We start from the raw sequence: 15,294 nt of genomic DNA, 5'->3' as shown, positions 1-15,294 counted from the left end.
AGGGTCAAAGTGAATTATCACGTTCGGCAGTGCATTCAGAAACTGTAGAACGTATTAATTGTGATTCTATTAAAATATCTTTTTGTTAGCATAATTAAGTAGACATTCAGTATGAAATAATTTTGTAAAAACATTTACAAAATCAAAATCATATTTTATTGGTTTCTTTTACGAAAGAAACACACAGTATGAATGCACGTGCGATTCACTTTCTGGTCGAATTAAGTTGCACAATTATATCATTATATTTCGACCATTTGCAAAATAGATTTCATGTGTTTGAAATGTAATACATTAGCTGCAAAATGACTTATGAATAATTATTGTTTAGTGTATAATAATACCATGGTCCATGAAAAAGATACTCCAGTATAAAAACATAAATGTCAATAAGTGGTGGCATAATAAGTGTCGTAAAGTCTGATTCATTCAGGGCAGAACTCGACACTTTTTTTAAACTAATACAGATACGAGCACTTCCTGAATTAAGAAATGTAAATGTAGTCATGTAATTAAACAAACAATAATATGGGTATAGTAAATATATAATGATATAAAGAATCACAATTTATCAATGGCTTTCCAATCAAAGGAAAAATATTTAAGGTACAGTGACGCTGAAAAGTGTCTAATTTCTGCTCTGAAGCTGCTCAACCAAGAATAACGTAAAGTGCACGATGTTAATACGTTATAAAGAACGTTAGAATGGTTGTGTTAGGCCTTAGCATCAACTTCCATTGTCACTTCACCTGCAGCTTTCTCAGCCTTCTTTCTCATCCTTTTTGTAGTTCTTGGATGTACTGAGGTATACAAAAGTGTCTATAATATAATCATATTAGTTAATAAAAAAATAAAAAAATTCATAAAAAAAAAATATTCAATTTATACCTTCAATTCAGGATCTTTAACAACATATTCTGATTGATAAATATCAAGATCTAAAGGAATTCCGGTAATTTTATGTTGTCGATTGTGCATTAATAGTACTGTAAATTTAAATTGTGCAGCAAATTCATTTGGTTTTTCATAGAGTACCTAGAATAATGATACAATTATAATATAAAATTATATATTAATTATATTATAAAATTTTATGATAAAGCATAAAAATTATATATAATTAATAAAAACTCACTTGAAATGGTTCAATCAACCTATGATTTACACATTCCACAACTGCCATTTTTGCTTTTTTCTCATCTTCAAAAGTACGTAAATTAAATGGCATAAGACCATGTTTATGAGTGACTTCAGAGTAAAACATGCGTGATGCTTTTAATTTTAGCTGATATGTTTCCTCTGTTTTTTTAAATATAGTAACTCGAGTGTCCTGTTCTCGACCTACTCCTTCACCAGTACTAACCAGCACATCCATAGCATATACCTGAACAAAAAAAATCCACATAGATTTTTCTTTGTTTCATTTGATTATATATTATTATATATAATATTGACTTAATTATACCTCATATGCTTCAAGAGTATATTTTTCATGTTCTTTTTTTTGTGCATCATTTGGATTTTGAATAATAGTTTTTTCTCCATCTATTTTAAATTGTTTCAATTGATGGCTTAACATTCCTTCAATTGGTTTACATTTGTAAACATCGCAAATCTTTTCTACTGTCTCTGTTATTGTATAAGTCTATAACAGAAGACAAAATTATATGAAGCTTTTTTCTTGAAAATTATATAATTTATAAGTATAGAACATGTACATAACATACCTCTGTACCTGGCTGTAAAAGCCTAAGTGCAGCTTGTGATGCAAAATGTGCAGCTAACACTACATCTGCTTTTCTACCAGTAACTTTTTTTGTTGGTGAAGAACCTATAATAATAGTATGTGCCACAACTGCTATAAAGCCATCAACATGTGCTCCAAGATCTCTAAAAATACAAATTATTATTTAAAAATTAAAATTTTAAATAAACATATTATATTTATATTTATATTATATTTACATTATATATATTTATATTTATATTTATATTTATATATCATATATATCATAAACTTACACTTTTACCATATCTTCATCTTTAAGAATAAGATCTGGTTCACTTGCAATTGGTGAAAAGTGACATATGCAATTATTAACAGATATGCATGTAGGAAAAGCAATTCCTTTCTTCAGTTCTTTTTCTTTCTTAAAAATTTTACTAGTTTCATCCAATATTAATTTATCTCCAAACTCACAAATTTCTCTTACAGATGCTCCAGCAGTACATTTATCTAAAACTTGTTTTAATACCCCTGAAATTATAAAATGATAAAATTATAAAAATTTATTATTAAACTACTAAAATAATTAAATTTTTATAATTTATCACTTATAATTACTAATTAATATTTTAAGCATTATATATAATGGAATATTTTGAATTTTATTATAATTATGAAAATAAGATATTTAATATATATATATATAATATAAAACAAATTTAATACTTTGCAAAATGTTAAAAGAAGATATCAAAATTCTTCTCATAATAAAATACTATAAAAAATTCAAGAAGAAATCGTCAATATAATATATTTTATTTTTTTTATATATAATTTTCATCTAATTTTTATTTTTTACGAATTAAAAAAATACTAATTTTTAGCGTAAACATATCGATATTTTGTTTCGACAAAAAGTTATAGTTATTAATTTGTTTTGTAAAATATTCATTTTTAATTTTTTCCACTTTTATTTTTCAAGAAAAATATAAAAAATTAATATTAAGAATCGATGACCTATTTATATGTAAAATTTAAAACAAATTCATTTCAGTTAATTTTATGGACATTTTAAATATAGGTTTTAGTCAACATATAAAAATATAATTAGATTATTCAAACAATAATAAAAAGTAATGTAAAACAAAAATACTCATATAAAAATATTCAATGTAAAAATTTTCATTGAATATGTAAAGTCTATTCTTTTTATGGAAATGGAAATACATTGATATAGAAATATAAGCAAATTATAGTTCCTATTAAGATTATTACGTTGCAACAATGATATAAAATAAGCATTTTTTGATATTTTATAATAAAAATATAGTAATTTCTTGTAGATCAATCATTAAGAAAGTATAAAATATTCAATGCATCCATAAAATATTAAAATGTAATAGTCAATGCTATCTATCCCACATGGTAAGAAAGCCCGGCATTAGCGCGCCACATTCCATATGGCCAGGCAGAAAATATGACATTAAGGAGCCTGTGCATGAATCAGGCAATTTCACTTTTGTTTGACAAGCTTCATTAGTGAACATTAAGTCGTTTTCTTACGATTTACGATGTCACCGGCCATTTTATACTTGGTGACAACGATGTCTTCGGCGATGGTCCTTTCTGTCTCCTCTTTGTCCGCCATGTCTTCAGCACACTATGTTACGATCACGTGACTTAGAGCCTCTTTGCAGTTGCTTCCTGTAACAGCGCTACTCACTCTTAAGTTAACCATGTGTTCCGAAATTTTCTATGAATGATCTCTATTGGTTTCTTTTGATTAAAAATTGCAAAAAATACCATCTTAATTATATATTAATTATATTATATTTTTAATAATACTTTTATTTCTATGATTATGAATATTTCTTTTACGTTAATATGTAATTTTTAAATAATATAATGTTATTTTAAATTCATATTTCTTTATAAATTTTATAATTAATAATGTTATAAAAAATTTAAAAAATTTGATTAATATTTTTGGTAAAAGAATATGATAATAAAAACGAATAAATATTTTTAATCGTTATTATAACAATTTTAAATTATTTGTATATTTCATTTATATAAAATATTTACATAAATGCATAAACTTTCTGTCTGAGTTTATAGTATTCAATGTTGGTTGACTTGCATCTTTCTAAAACATGTTTCATGCCTTATGGATCCTGAGGTTGGTCGTGTGGTCTATTGGAACGCGGATTTGATTTGCATTACTTTAAATTCGAGTCGTAACCATGTCTTCAGGTAAACATTTCTATTAAATAAAATTGAACTATTAATACTTTGATTATTTGAGAATATTTTTGATATGAAAAATTATAATATTATTCTACTTCTATTATTTTTTCACGACATAACCAAACTTTTTGCAAAACGCAGCATGCTTTCAATATTGCATTCTTATACATTGAAAATTTTTTTAAAAAATGTTAGCTTTTATCTATGTTTATTTCTGTCAGGTAAAAAAGGAAAAAAGAAGAAGTGTAAAACTGTTGATTTAATGTCATTCTTGGCTGATGGGGGTGGAACACCCACTGTGCCAGTAAAACCATTTAGCAGTTGGATTGATGAAATGGAAGAAGAACATGGTATAAAAAATTTACATATTTATTTTTAAAGTTTTATGTACATATATGTATAATGTTTTATCATACATATATAATACATATATGTATATATTTATATGTATACACATATGCATATACATATACAATAATTTATTTATTTTATATATATATATATATATATATATATATATATATACTATATAATTTTAAATTTTTATTATTGAATATAATTTAAAATAAATATCTAAAACATATCAATTATTATTATCTACAGAAGGATTTTCATCAAGAAGTAGCAAAGAGCCAGTAGTTTTACCCACTGCTCCAAGAGCTGCAAGAGGTCCTCGTGTTGCAGATGAGGATATTCCTACTAATCCACCTTATGTAGCATATCTTTCAAATCTACCATATGAAGTGGATGAAACATATTTAACAGAATTTTTTGCAAATATGAAGGTTAGTATCTTAACACAATTTTTTTTTATTAAATATTAATAAATCATTCACTTTATGCTATTTTATGCTAATTTAAATTATCACTTTCTTTAGATTTCTAATATACGTTTGCCTAAAGATTCTAACAAACTTAAAGGATATGGATACGTTGAATTTGAAGATCGTCAAAGTTTGATTGATGCACTTTGTTTATCTAATACAGTAAGTTTAAAAACTTATATTTATAATCTGAAATAATTTACATTAAAATAACTACTTATGAATTATTGTAAAATATTGCTTAGCCTATGAAGACAAGAAGAGTACGAATTGATATTTCAAATAGTGTTAATGATGATCGTCGTGGAAGTCGAATGAGTCGTGATAATCGTAGAGATACTTATGATGATCCTGAACGTACATCTGGAGACTGGAGAAGTGGTCCACGAGACGAAAATTTGACATCAGAAGGAGATTCATATCGAAGTCGATATGATAATAGAGATCGAAGAGATGATCGTGAAAGTATGTTTATATTATATTAATTCTCGCATGTATTTATAATTCATCTAGATAGAAAAATTAAAATTAATGTATTTCTTATCTAGATTCTGATTATGATAATAAACCTGGTGCATGGCGTGAAAGTAGTGACAGAGGAAGACCAACATTTAGAGATAGAGGTGGCTTTAGAGATGAGGATAGAGATAGAGATTGGCCTCGTTATGATAGGGATAGTAGAGATCGAGATGGTGGAGATAGAGGAAGTAGTTTTGGTCCGCGTCGTAATTATGGAGATTCTGATTGGGATCGTGATAGTCAACGTAGACAAGGAAAGCCCCCTACAGAAAATAAACGTAGGTATTACTTATAATTTAGTCAATAAAATATATAAAAAATTTCTTTCAATTATTATAGCTGAACCAAGAACTAGGCCAAAATTACAACTTCAGCCTCGTACAAAGCCTATTGATCCTATTATTATAAAAGAAGAACAACAATCTGCAGCTCAAACTGCTGCTACACCTGCTTCATCAACAAATATATTTGGTGCTGCAAAACCTGTAGATACCACTGCCAGAGAAAGAGAAATAGAGGAACGTCTTGCAAAATCATATGCTGAATCAAAATCCAAAGAAGAGGGGTACAAGAAACATTGTTTATATTTTTAAATCAATTAATTTTAAGATATTTAACAATTATTTTTTTTGTAGAGATTCAGAAAAACGTGGTTCTAGAGAAGGTACATGGGGTAAACGTAATGGAGTAAGTATATCAATAATTAAAATTTTATGATATATGTCGTATTATTTCATTTATTATATATTATTCTTATTAGGAGGGTCGCGAAGAAAGAGAAAGGGGTCGACAAACTTGGCGATCGGAAGACGACAGAAGTCGACGAAACGAAAGATCGGCACCACGAAATCATCCTGTTCATTCTGGTAAATTTGATTTAATATAATTATAAATAAATAAATCTAAAATAATTTATATCATATACTTAAGATTTTTTAATCATTTAGATCAATATGGAGATTCTAAAGGTCAGCCTTCTTCTCGTGGTGGACGACCATCTTCAAGAGGTCCTCCACGATCAAATGATACTCGTGGTGGAGATAGGTAATAGTCGAATGAAAATACTATTTAAAAATAAATTTATGTTATAATTGCATTATATTTACAGAGACCGAAGAGATAGAGAAAAAGACGATATTAGTAGGATGCCAAAGGCAAAAGATGAACAAGCTCCAGTAAGTGGAAAAATCTTTTTAATTAATTTTAATTCCAATAATTGTAAATGATCACTTTTTATTTCAGAATTTCGTAGCTTCCAACAAGTATTCTATGCTACCTGATGATGTGGATCCTGACAATATTGATGATTAGTCCTAATCATTATCATCCATTAAATTGTGCCACATGCATCATAATTAGTCTATATATGCATATTATTAATTTGTTTTACCTCTATTAAATACTTATCGAATTGATTCACGAATCAAACTCTAAGCTCTTGGTATTATTTTACAGGAATTATTGTTGATTTATATTTAATCTATTTTATTACTCGTAATATAATTATCTATCTACATATGTATTTACTTTATATTTCAATATGAATGTTCAGCATCATTAAATCGATGTGAAAATTCAGATAACTTTAACGAATTATATTGATTTCTTTAATATTTAATTTTGAAGATAATTACATCTGTAAGACTTAGGAATTGGGACTTTATACATCATACTTTATTCACTGTACAGTTATTGTACAATATGTAACTCATTTACATGTAAAATAATAATGCAAATTTAGGAGGAAAACAATTAAAATAATAAGTGTAATGGGAATTTAAATGATGTATTACATTCTATTGCCTGAAATTCAAATGAAATTGTTAATAATTATGAAAAAAAATGATAGTAAATATCAAAAAATTGATATCATAAGCACAATAAACTATAAGACGACATAGTACGAAAATCAATATGCATGTTAATAATCATTATATCGTGATAATAAGGAATCATATGTGATTGATAAATCGAAATTTTGTCATAATTATTTTATTAATAATATGTTTTTAAATATGCTTTATATATTAAAAATTATATATTTACAATCTCTTTGAGGTATGTACATGACTTTAATTTCATTGCTGTTGTGTCGTTTGTGCTAATTGACGTAATTGTTTTAATACAGTTTCTAAAAGCTTTTTCTTATCTCGTTCACTTTTCTTTAATACAGAAAATACTGTTTTTTTATCGGATTCTTTTAATCTGTAAGTATAATATTTTTAAGATGTAGATAATGACAATAGTGTATTATTTCACATAAAAAAATATAATACGTACTTCTCTAATAAAAGTACAGCCATATTTGGAGTTACTAAATGATATTTACTTGATTCATGGCCATAGTCATGAAAATAAGTAGGCCAGTCCCAACTCATAAATAAGTCCAATAATTGTCTTAATTGTGCAAAATGTTGGAGTAAGGTACCTTCGGGTAAACCAGAAACAGGTTCCGAGGCAGCAAATTCTAAAAATTAAAAAATCTTTTTAGAATAGTATATTCGAATCAATTTAAATCGCCACAAAATATTTTGTAACCGTATGTTGTACGTTTTATTTAAGAATAAAAAAAAAAAATACATACGCTCACATTGTATTGTATCTAAATTGACTTGTTGAAGAGCACCCATAGATATTTGTTTTACATCTTCACTAACTAATATTCCTAATATAGATTTTGCTATATGAGAACAGGCAGATTCACACGCTACTTGTGCAACTTCATCCTGAAATATATTATTTATTTTAATATCTATAAAATAAAAAATATAAAATTCTGTAAATTAATAATATACGCAATACCGGTAAATTAGTAAAACATGTAAAGGTGCTTTGCAGAAATGCTATGAGATCAGTAATAAAACCAGATGCGTGTCCTTGAGGTTCTGCTAAATTCCAATCATAGTTTTCCAATTCTAAAAATTCATCAAGTTTATTTTTTAATTTTTCACATATTTGTTTTTCAGCATCATCTCTTGCAACTCTAAACATAGCTGATTCAACATCCATACAACTCAATTGTCCTTCATGTGGTGTTCTGTAAAAGTATATATTTATTCATATTATAAAAAAATACTTTTTAAATAATTTATTTACTTATCCTACCCTGTAATATTAGACACAAATTCTTCCAAATATTTAGTTGATTTTTCAAGATAACCAGTATTTATTATAATTTGAACTACTTGTAAAAGTGCCAATGATGGTTTTCGAAATAATGATGATAAACATCCACTAAATGTTCTTGTTAATAATAAATTTGTTGATTTACAAATCATTTCATCTATTTCTGTTTGAGTGAAATTCAAATCTTCGGAAAATTTCAAGCAAGCATAAATGAATTCTTTTACTTGTTGATAAACTTTTGGTACCATATCCGAAAATGGAAATTTTTTAGGAAATTCTATTTTTTGTAATTCCTCATCATGGTAAGGAAACAAATCAAGAACATTATCATATTCTTCTTGTGTTGTGACCTAAAATATATATATATAAAATATTATTGTAAATAATATAACAAAACCTTCTATAATATATAAAAATATACATGAATTGGTAAAAAACTGTCTTCATCTAAAATATCTCTAAACACTTGAACCCAATGTTGCATTAGAACTTCATTATAATGTACTCGAATTTCTTGTAATAAATCCCAAAGTTGACCTACTGAATATCCATAATTCTGTTTTCAAAAAGAAAAAATAAATAAAAATTATATATTATATTATAATTTTATAATTAATAATAAATTTATAATATTATAAATTACTTACTCTTAATGTTGTATTAAATAGCATTATAAGATTTTTTATTTTTAGAATAAGTGTCGCATCTGTGCAGTAGGCCTAAAAAAATATCTTTTTAATATAGTATATTATAATTTAAATATTTAATATTTAAAATATTTAAAATATTTTATCATATTTTATTAAACTTATTAAAAATTATTAAGATATCCTTATTACTTACGGAATGGGTACGTAATGCATTTACGATTTTCGATAGTGCCATTTGCCATAATTCGTCTAAATAAGTGCGTGTTGCTAAGCCATTACCGGTATTTAAAATATGATCTTCTACTACGAAAAATCCTACAATGCCTTGTAAGTATGTTTGATAACCATTTATACTTTCATGCTGAAAACAATATATATCAAAAGAACAAAAATTTAAGATACAGAAAATATTTTTGTGAAAATTAATATTTACCATATTAATAGGCGGTTGTAAAACTAATCTAGCTTGCTGTTTTCTTTGTTGCCTATAATATGCTTTAAATGTCTCTCCTTCACGAAGTACTGTATAAATATGCATACAACGATAAACGGGACTAAAATCCATTAAGTCTTGAGCGCTTAATTCTTCTTCTGATTCATTTGAATTTGTTATATGTGATCTTTTTTTTTTTCGACCAATAATTTCTGCTTCAACAGTTAATTGCTCTTGTGTCTAAAAGTAAAAGACAACATATTGTATATATAAAAATTAAATTTTCAAGACGACCATAAGTGCTCTTAAATTTATTTGATAATGGATTATATATTAGGTTTATATACAACTTTACACGAAATTTTGATCCTGTATTTTAACTGAGAAAAATTTGAATAATAAATTTAAATTTACATATTTTTCCTATTTAAAGAAAATTTTGAAAAATCTGATACATTATAAAATCAAACTTATATTACAAAATTTTTTCAGATTTTTTCATTTTAAATCTTTTAGATGCAAACAGATTAAAAAAGTAAAAAACTTTTAAATATATAAATTTCATATAAATTCTAAAGCAAGTACTTTTATTTTTGCAATTATTGACATAAAACATTTTCAAATATTTCATATTATTTTAAATATATTATAATAAATTCAAAATTCATTTTTTGTGATATTTTATGCAAAGAATTAACTTTTTAAATATTTCCTTTATTATATATTATGAGATTTTAAATATTTTTACATTAAAACAATAAATTAAAGAATATAAATTAATTCCATTAATTAAAAATAAATTTAAAAAAAATTTATAAATATATAAGTTTTAATAATATATATAAGTCAGAATTTTTTCAGATTTTTCATAAAACATTTTTTTAAAAATTTTTTTAAATTTCTGAGTTACAGGATTGAAATTTGAATGTACAATATTTTCTCAGTAACTCTCATCATATATATATCAATAATCATATAATTCATTACTAAATAAATTTAAGTCAAGGACATTTATTTTTCTTAATTTCTATTTTCTTTCTTACTTACATGTTTCATAGCGACTTCACCAATTTTTGGTGAATATTTTCTAATATTTTCTAAAAAGTCTCTTAAATCAGACATGGAAGCATCCTTTATATTTTCACGTAGTCTAAAATTATTGTAATCTGTCAATCACTTAATGTCACTTAATATGTCTGTGTAAATTATTCTCTAGTTACATTCTGCTGTAAAAATAAATAGTTTTTTATCTTACGACACTACTCACTGCGGAATTTGTTGAGTAATTTGTGAAGAAAATCTGTAATTTGTTACTTTTGGTAAATCATGATGTTCTAGCTGTTCCAATGTCTTTAAAGCTGGATAAAATCGTTTATCTTTTAATTGTTTTTGTAATTTTGCATAAGCAGCTAAAACAGGAAGACACATAGTGAGACTATCTACTGCTGCAGCCATATTACTTTCTACTTTACGTGCTTTAACAAGCTCTTCTCCTTTTTCTATTACTTTGGTGGCAGTGGCAGTGATGCGTTTATCAAGTTCCAATATCTCAGCCTATAAAAAAATATTTTGTTATCATACATTTTTATATGTAGAAAATTAATTTTATGTAGAAAATTAATTTTAAGCTATAGACTAACATTAAGCTGTTGTGCTTGAGAACGAACTTGTAATAGCTCTCTAATTGAATCAATGAAACCTTGATAATGATGATTGCACATTCTTTCAATATCTTTATCATGTGCTTTAATGCGTTCATCAAGCTTTTCCATAAATTTTTGATGTTCATGGCCATCATAAATTGCTCTAAAAAGGAAATAATAATAAGAATAATAATGATTGATTTTTGTTTTTTTCTGAAATTTTTTTTCCAATAAATGTCTAATAATAATAATACCTGAAAACAAGGCCTATACTATTAGTATCTGTAGATTCTATTTCATATAAAAGATATTCGTGTTTTGGAACCATAGTTGACAATAGATTGTCAACTTGATTAGTTGACAATCTTGACATAATAGAGCCCTAATTAAATTTTTCTTTATTCTTTTACGGGGGTGCTCACCCCCTTTTCAACCCTTCTGCGCATATGCATGATAAATGTCGCATCTGCGTGAAGGGATAATATTCCAAAAGCGCGTCTTTTAACAACGTTTTTAATAAAAGAAAACAGTTTAATTAAACTTACCGAAAAGTTGGACCCAAATAATCATCTATGCCTTCTATCTCTTGAATAAGAATATCGTATCGTTGCATTTTTATTAAACTCAACTTGACGATTCAAATGAAATGTCAAAAATTTTGGCAAATAAATTTATACAGCTTTATATTAATAACATCAGGTAACTTCCATTTGTTGGATAACAATAAATTATATCAATAAACAAAATAAAATTCTTTAATTTAATTATGACATTTTCGTTATGAAAGTTATGGTTATCCCAATAAAATTGTCAATATCGTTTAAACTGCCATCTTCATATAACTATAGTATTACTCTATCTATCTTTTATATATTATGCATACGCGTTATTATATGATGCAGTTAGCAAATTTAACGGTATACGATATTTTAAATTAAAATATTAAATAAATTTTTTATATCAATCATTTATTATAAATTTATATTTAATTCTATAATTTCAATTATATTTACATTATTAAATTATTATGAAAATGGATTTTTTGAAGCAGTTTTTGGTTATTTAACCAATAATTTATTAAATCAATAGTCAATTGTTTAGAATGTTTAGAATATTTAAAAATATTTTTATTGTTGCAAAATGTAATATTTATTTTACAAGAAAAGTTAAAATATCATGAAGCTGTTAAAAATTTTAACTAATTATTGTTTTGTTATATATTTATATTGTTTTCGATATAATTAGCAGCATCAAAAAGTATGAGTATGATTTATTCAGGTAAATTGTTCTATACAAATAAAATATAATGAGAGATTTCATCTATTTAAATGTTAAAATAATTTACTTAGAAATAATTATTGCATACTTTATCAAGAGAAAAGTTTCAAATGAGAGAAATCTTCCATTCATATTGTATATTCTCCTAAAATAAATTAATTTATCCGAGCAGACTGTACGTGCATTTGGCGTCTGGGTTGGAGACGCCAAGACGTCGGATGCAGTTTCTGTGCACTGTGAACCCCGGTTGATTCTTCCCTATTGATTGTATGTAACAGCGTACTGAATATTCTTTTTCTACTCAATTTTTCGAAAAATTTAGTTAAGAATTGAAAATTATAAGGGAAAGTACAAGTAAGTACATCGATGTGAAGTTAATAACTATCTGTGAAAACATTGGCGCGCAAGCCTTTGATATGTTACTATTCAAGATTTGTTTTATAGCTTATAAAGAATCCATTGTGAAAATTTATTATCTTAATACATCGAATTATATCATTTTATTAACAATTTTAATAATGAAATAAAATTAAAATATATAGTACACTATTTGTACTCCTTTTGTATTATATATATTAACAAATTTCTCTAAGTGTAAAAAGAGTTTTGTGTACCTCTGAATTTTTAGGTAAAAAATGACACCAGAAGGATATACGCGTGTTTATGTCGGTGGATTAAATGAAAGTATAAAAAAAGAAGATCTTCAAACAGAATTTGAAAAGTATGGCAAGCTAAACAAAGTTTGGGTAGCATTTAACCCGCCAGGTTTTGCATTTATTGAATTTTTAAATATGAATGAAGCAGAACTTGCTTGCAGCAGTATGAATGGTACAGAGATTATGGGTGCAAAATTAAGGGTTGAAATTTCACGGGGTAGGGGTCGTGGCGGAGGCAGGGGTGGTATGGGAGGATTCAGAGGAAATCGAGGAGGTGCAGCTAGGGGTTATGGTTCTGCTGCCTCTATTGCATTCAATTATAGAGGAAATAATATGTATGCAGATTATGGAGGTTATTATGCAGGCAAGGGTGGTGGAAGTAGAAGTAGAGACTATTATGGAGAAGATTATATGACTAATCGTGCCAGTGGGTATGTTACTCGAGATGGATATACACAGGATGTCTATAATAGTGGAGATCCAAATGCTGATTATTATAACAACAAAGGCACTGGTACATCAAGGTATCGAAGTCGTTCCCCAGCTGGTCGTGGCAGGTATTAATAATACCCAGTCCTTGTAAAGTGATTTTAAGTTGTATTGTACTTACATGAATTCTATGAAATTAGTTTCTTAAATGAATTGTTCAAAGACATAATAGTAACAATTGATTTGTCTATACTATCAATGAAAACAAATTTAATCATATTTAAACAAACATAAAGAATTTAAGTTTATTATACAAATATATTGTTAGGTAGATGAATATTCAGTATTTAAATATTAGATTTATGTTCAGATTTAAATCATTGATTTTTAGCACAAAAAAGTATTTATATGTATTAAAGAAAAAAGCATGATAATATTACCAATTGGCACTGAATAAATTTATTGCATGAGCAGATATATTGTGCAATATATACTAGAAAAATATACTTTCAATTAATGAAAGATATTCGCCAAATAAAGGCGAAAATTATGTGACATTCTATTTTGCACTTCCATGTTCACAGTCATCGTCATCTTCGTGAATGCACATAAAAGATCTACACTGCATTGCCAATCTGAACTGCGGGCCAATCAACAGCCCATCCTGATGACTACATTTCTATCCAATCTACGCAGCGACCTGTATATAGACAAGAACTACCATTGCAGATCAAGTTGTGCAATACCATTTGTATAGTATACTTTAGTTCTACAGTTTGTAATCGTTTTCAGAAACATTATTCATTATTCACAAACAAAATCATTGCAAACTTTATATAACATGAAAATGAATCATGAACAAAATTTGAAGCTATATGAATAGTAGTCTAAAGTATTTATATATACAATTTCTATTTTATTTAAATCTGGGGTATTACATATATTTTATAGTTTCAAATAATTTTTTTACATATTATTATTATTATTATTATTATTATTATTATTATTATTATTATTATTATTACTATTATTATTATTATTATTTTTTGTGTACTTTTTTAAGTTTCTTATTATAGAATTGAAGAAAATATAGCTAAAAAAATTTAACATATATTATAAAAAGATAAAATCATTCATAATTAATTTTTGTTGTTATTAACATTTAATATTAATTGTCTATAATTTTTTATTATTTATTATAGACATGTTCATTATTGATTAATGAGTAATAATAATATTATTATAAAAAATGGAAAATTACAAGGAAAATGCCAATTTTAGCCAAATGCACACTACTGCTCGTATATATTGAACTGTGCAATTTTGCCTTACGAATTTTTATATGGCTTGCAAAATCAAAGTTTAAGAAGCTGCAAAATTGATTTATTATAGATAATTCAAACTATGGCCTTGGAATATATGTGCAGAAATAGTATTGCATTTGGAAACTTTGGAGTATTTATTGTTATGAATACTCAGGTGAAAGAAGGAAATTGTGGTAATAATGTTTGCCATTACTGTAAATGATATGAAATTGAATATCAATTAAATGATTTGCTCTCACTACTATCCGCCACCCTGCTTGCCTGCTTGCCTACTTTTTTAGAATTTTGAATATTTATTGATTTCTTATTTGAATTGATAAAAAAATTTGAAAATATTTTGCAATAATCGCAATGTTTAAACATCATTGGTATATTGTTCAAAGTTTATATATAATTAATAGGTAGTAATTCGTATTCTAATGAATACATGAAAAAAAT

The 15,294-nt window shown here is 26.0% G+C and overlaps 4 protein-coding genes across 6 annotated transcripts; 2 read left to right on the top strand and 2 right to left on the bottom strand.

Moving 5' to 3' along the window:
- Window positions 1-527: 527 nt before the first annotated feature.
- Window positions 528-3,874, bottom strand: LOC100870891 (proliferation-associated protein 2G4). 2 transcript variants are annotated; one of them, XM_086903297.1, is made up of 8 exons: window positions 3,812-3,874; window positions 3,290-3,441; window positions 2,023-2,257; window positions 1,728-1,890; window positions 1,466-1,645; window positions 1,136-1,384; window positions 889-1,035; window positions 528-819 (listed from the first exon to the last, which is right to left on the bottom strand). In XM_086903297.1, the coding sequence occupies exons 2-8, from the start codon at window positions 3,372-3,374 to the stop codon at window positions 715-717; spliced, it is 1,164 nt and encodes a 387-aa protein (XP_086759423.1). In that variant the 5' UTR covers window positions 3,375-3,441; window positions 3,812-3,874; the 3' UTR covers window positions 528-714. The 2 variants fall into 2 exon arrangements, with proteins under 2 accessions (XP_086759423.1, XP_003689614.1); XM_003689566.4 differs by lacking the exon at window positions 3,812-3,874 and having other exon boundaries at window positions 3,290-3,502.
- Window positions 3,381-7,098, top strand: eIF4B (eukaryotic translation initiation factor 4B). The gene is made up of 12 exons (XM_003689561.4): window positions 3,381-3,979; window positions 4,195-4,323; window positions 4,577-4,758; window positions 4,852-4,959; window positions 5,043-5,262; window positions 5,346-5,594; window positions 5,656-5,881; window positions 5,952-6,003; window positions 6,077-6,182; window positions 6,264-6,360; window positions 6,425-6,491; window positions 6,559-7,098. Exons 1-12 carry the CDS (start codon window positions 3,970-3,972, stop codon window positions 6,625-6,627), a joined length of 1,515 nt encoding a protein of 504 aa, XP_003689609.1. The 5' UTR covers window positions 3,381-3,969; the 3' UTR covers window positions 6,628-7,098.
- A 194-nt stretch (window positions 7,099-7,292) lies between these two features.
- Window positions 7,293-12,453, bottom strand: Sec15 (exocyst complex component Sec15). 2 transcript variants are annotated; one of them, XM_003689558.4, is made up of 13 exons: window positions 11,714-12,453; window positions 11,166-11,331; window positions 10,793-11,079; window positions 10,573-10,675; window positions 9,526-9,765; window positions 9,286-9,453; window positions 9,090-9,161; window positions 8,864-8,998; window positions 8,422-8,792; window positions 8,119-8,353; window positions 7,901-8,042; window positions 7,597-7,783; window positions 7,293-7,521 (listed from the first exon to the last, which is right to left on the bottom strand). In XM_003689558.4, the coding sequence occupies exons 1-13, from the start codon at window positions 11,779-11,781 to the stop codon at window positions 7,395-7,397; spliced, it is 2,301 nt and encodes a 766-aa protein (XP_003689606.1). In that variant the 5' UTR covers window positions 11,782-12,453; the 3' UTR covers window positions 7,293-7,394. The 2 variants fall into 2 exon arrangements, with proteins under 2 accessions (XP_003689606.1, XP_086759411.1); XM_086903285.1 differs by lacking the exon at window positions 11,714-12,453 and adding an exon at window positions 11,423-11,635.
- Window positions 12,015-15,097, top strand: Rsf1 (Repressor splicing factor 1). The gene is made up of 5 exons (XM_031918622.2): window positions 12,015-12,085; window positions 12,414-12,446; window positions 12,619-12,800; window positions 13,075-13,659; window positions 14,116-15,097. Exons 4-5 carry the CDS (start codon window positions 13,082-13,084, stop codon window positions 14,141-14,143), a joined length of 606 nt encoding a protein of 201 aa, XP_031774482.1. The 5' UTR covers window positions 12,015-12,085; window positions 12,414-12,446; window positions 12,619-12,800; window positions 13,075-13,081; the 3' UTR covers window positions 14,144-15,097.
- The last annotated feature ends 197 nt before the right edge of the window (window positions 15,098-15,294 follow it).

The sequence above is a fragment of the Apis florea genome, unplaced genomic scaffold, assembly GCF_048593485.1.
Source record: "Apis florea isolate Af1SG1 unplaced genomic scaffold, ASM4859348v1 contig_2291_pilon, whole genome shotgun sequence".
NCBI lineage: Eukaryota > Metazoa > Arthropoda > Insecta > Hymenoptera > Apidae > Apis > Apis florea.
Note: the sequence above shows the minus strand (reverse complement) of the source record. Positions and strands in the feature narration are given on the sequence as shown.

What these genes read in the sequence shown, in the direction of transcription:
- LOC100870891 (XM_086903297.1), bottom strand. Translation starts at nt 3,374, where the DNA reads ATGGCGGACAAAGAGGAGACAGAAAGGACCATCGCCGAAGACATCGTT. An exon ending in GGTTGATTGAACCATTTCAA is followed by an intron (nt 1,036 to 1,135) that starts GTGAGTTTTTAT and finishes TCATTATTCTAG; the next exon opens with GTACTCTATGAAAAACCAAA. An exon ending in TTAAAGATCCTGAATTGAAG is followed by an intron (nt 820 to 888) that starts GTATAAATTGAA and finishes ATTATATTATAG; the next exon opens with ACACTTTTGTATACCTCAGT.
- eIF4B (XM_003689561.4), top strand. An exon ending in AATTTTTTGCAAATATGAAG is followed by an intron (nt 4,759 to 4,851) that starts GTTAGTATCTTA and finishes CACTTTCTTTAG; the next exon opens with ATTTCTAATATACGTTTGCC. An exon ending in CATGGGGTAAACGTAATGGA is followed by an intron (nt 6,004 to 6,076) that starts GTAAGTATATCA and finishes TATTCTTATTAG; the next exon opens with GAGGGTCGCGAAGAAAGAGA.
- Sec15 (XM_086903285.1), bottom strand. Translation starts at nt 11,541, where the DNA reads ATGTCAAGATTGTCAACTAATCAAGTTGACAATCTATTGTCAACTATG. An exon ending in GTGAAGTCGCTATGAAACAT is followed by an intron (nt 9,766 to 10,572) that starts GTAAGTAAGAAA and finishes TTTTACTTTTAG; the next exon opens with ACACAAGAGCAATTAACTGT. An exon ending in TTTGTGTCTAATATTACAGG is followed by an intron (nt 8,354 to 8,421) that starts GTAGGATAAGTA and finishes ATACTTTTACAG; the next exon opens with AACACCACATGAAGGACAAT.
- Rsf1 (XM_031918622.2), top strand. Translation starts at nt 13,082, where the DNA reads ATGACACCAGAAGGATATACGCGTGTTTATGTCGGTGGATTAAATGAA. An exon ending in TCCCCAGCTGGTCGTGGCAG is followed by an intron (nt 13,660 to 14,115) that starts GTATTAATAATA and finishes CCATGTTCACAG; the next exon opens with TCATCGTCATCTTCGTGAAT.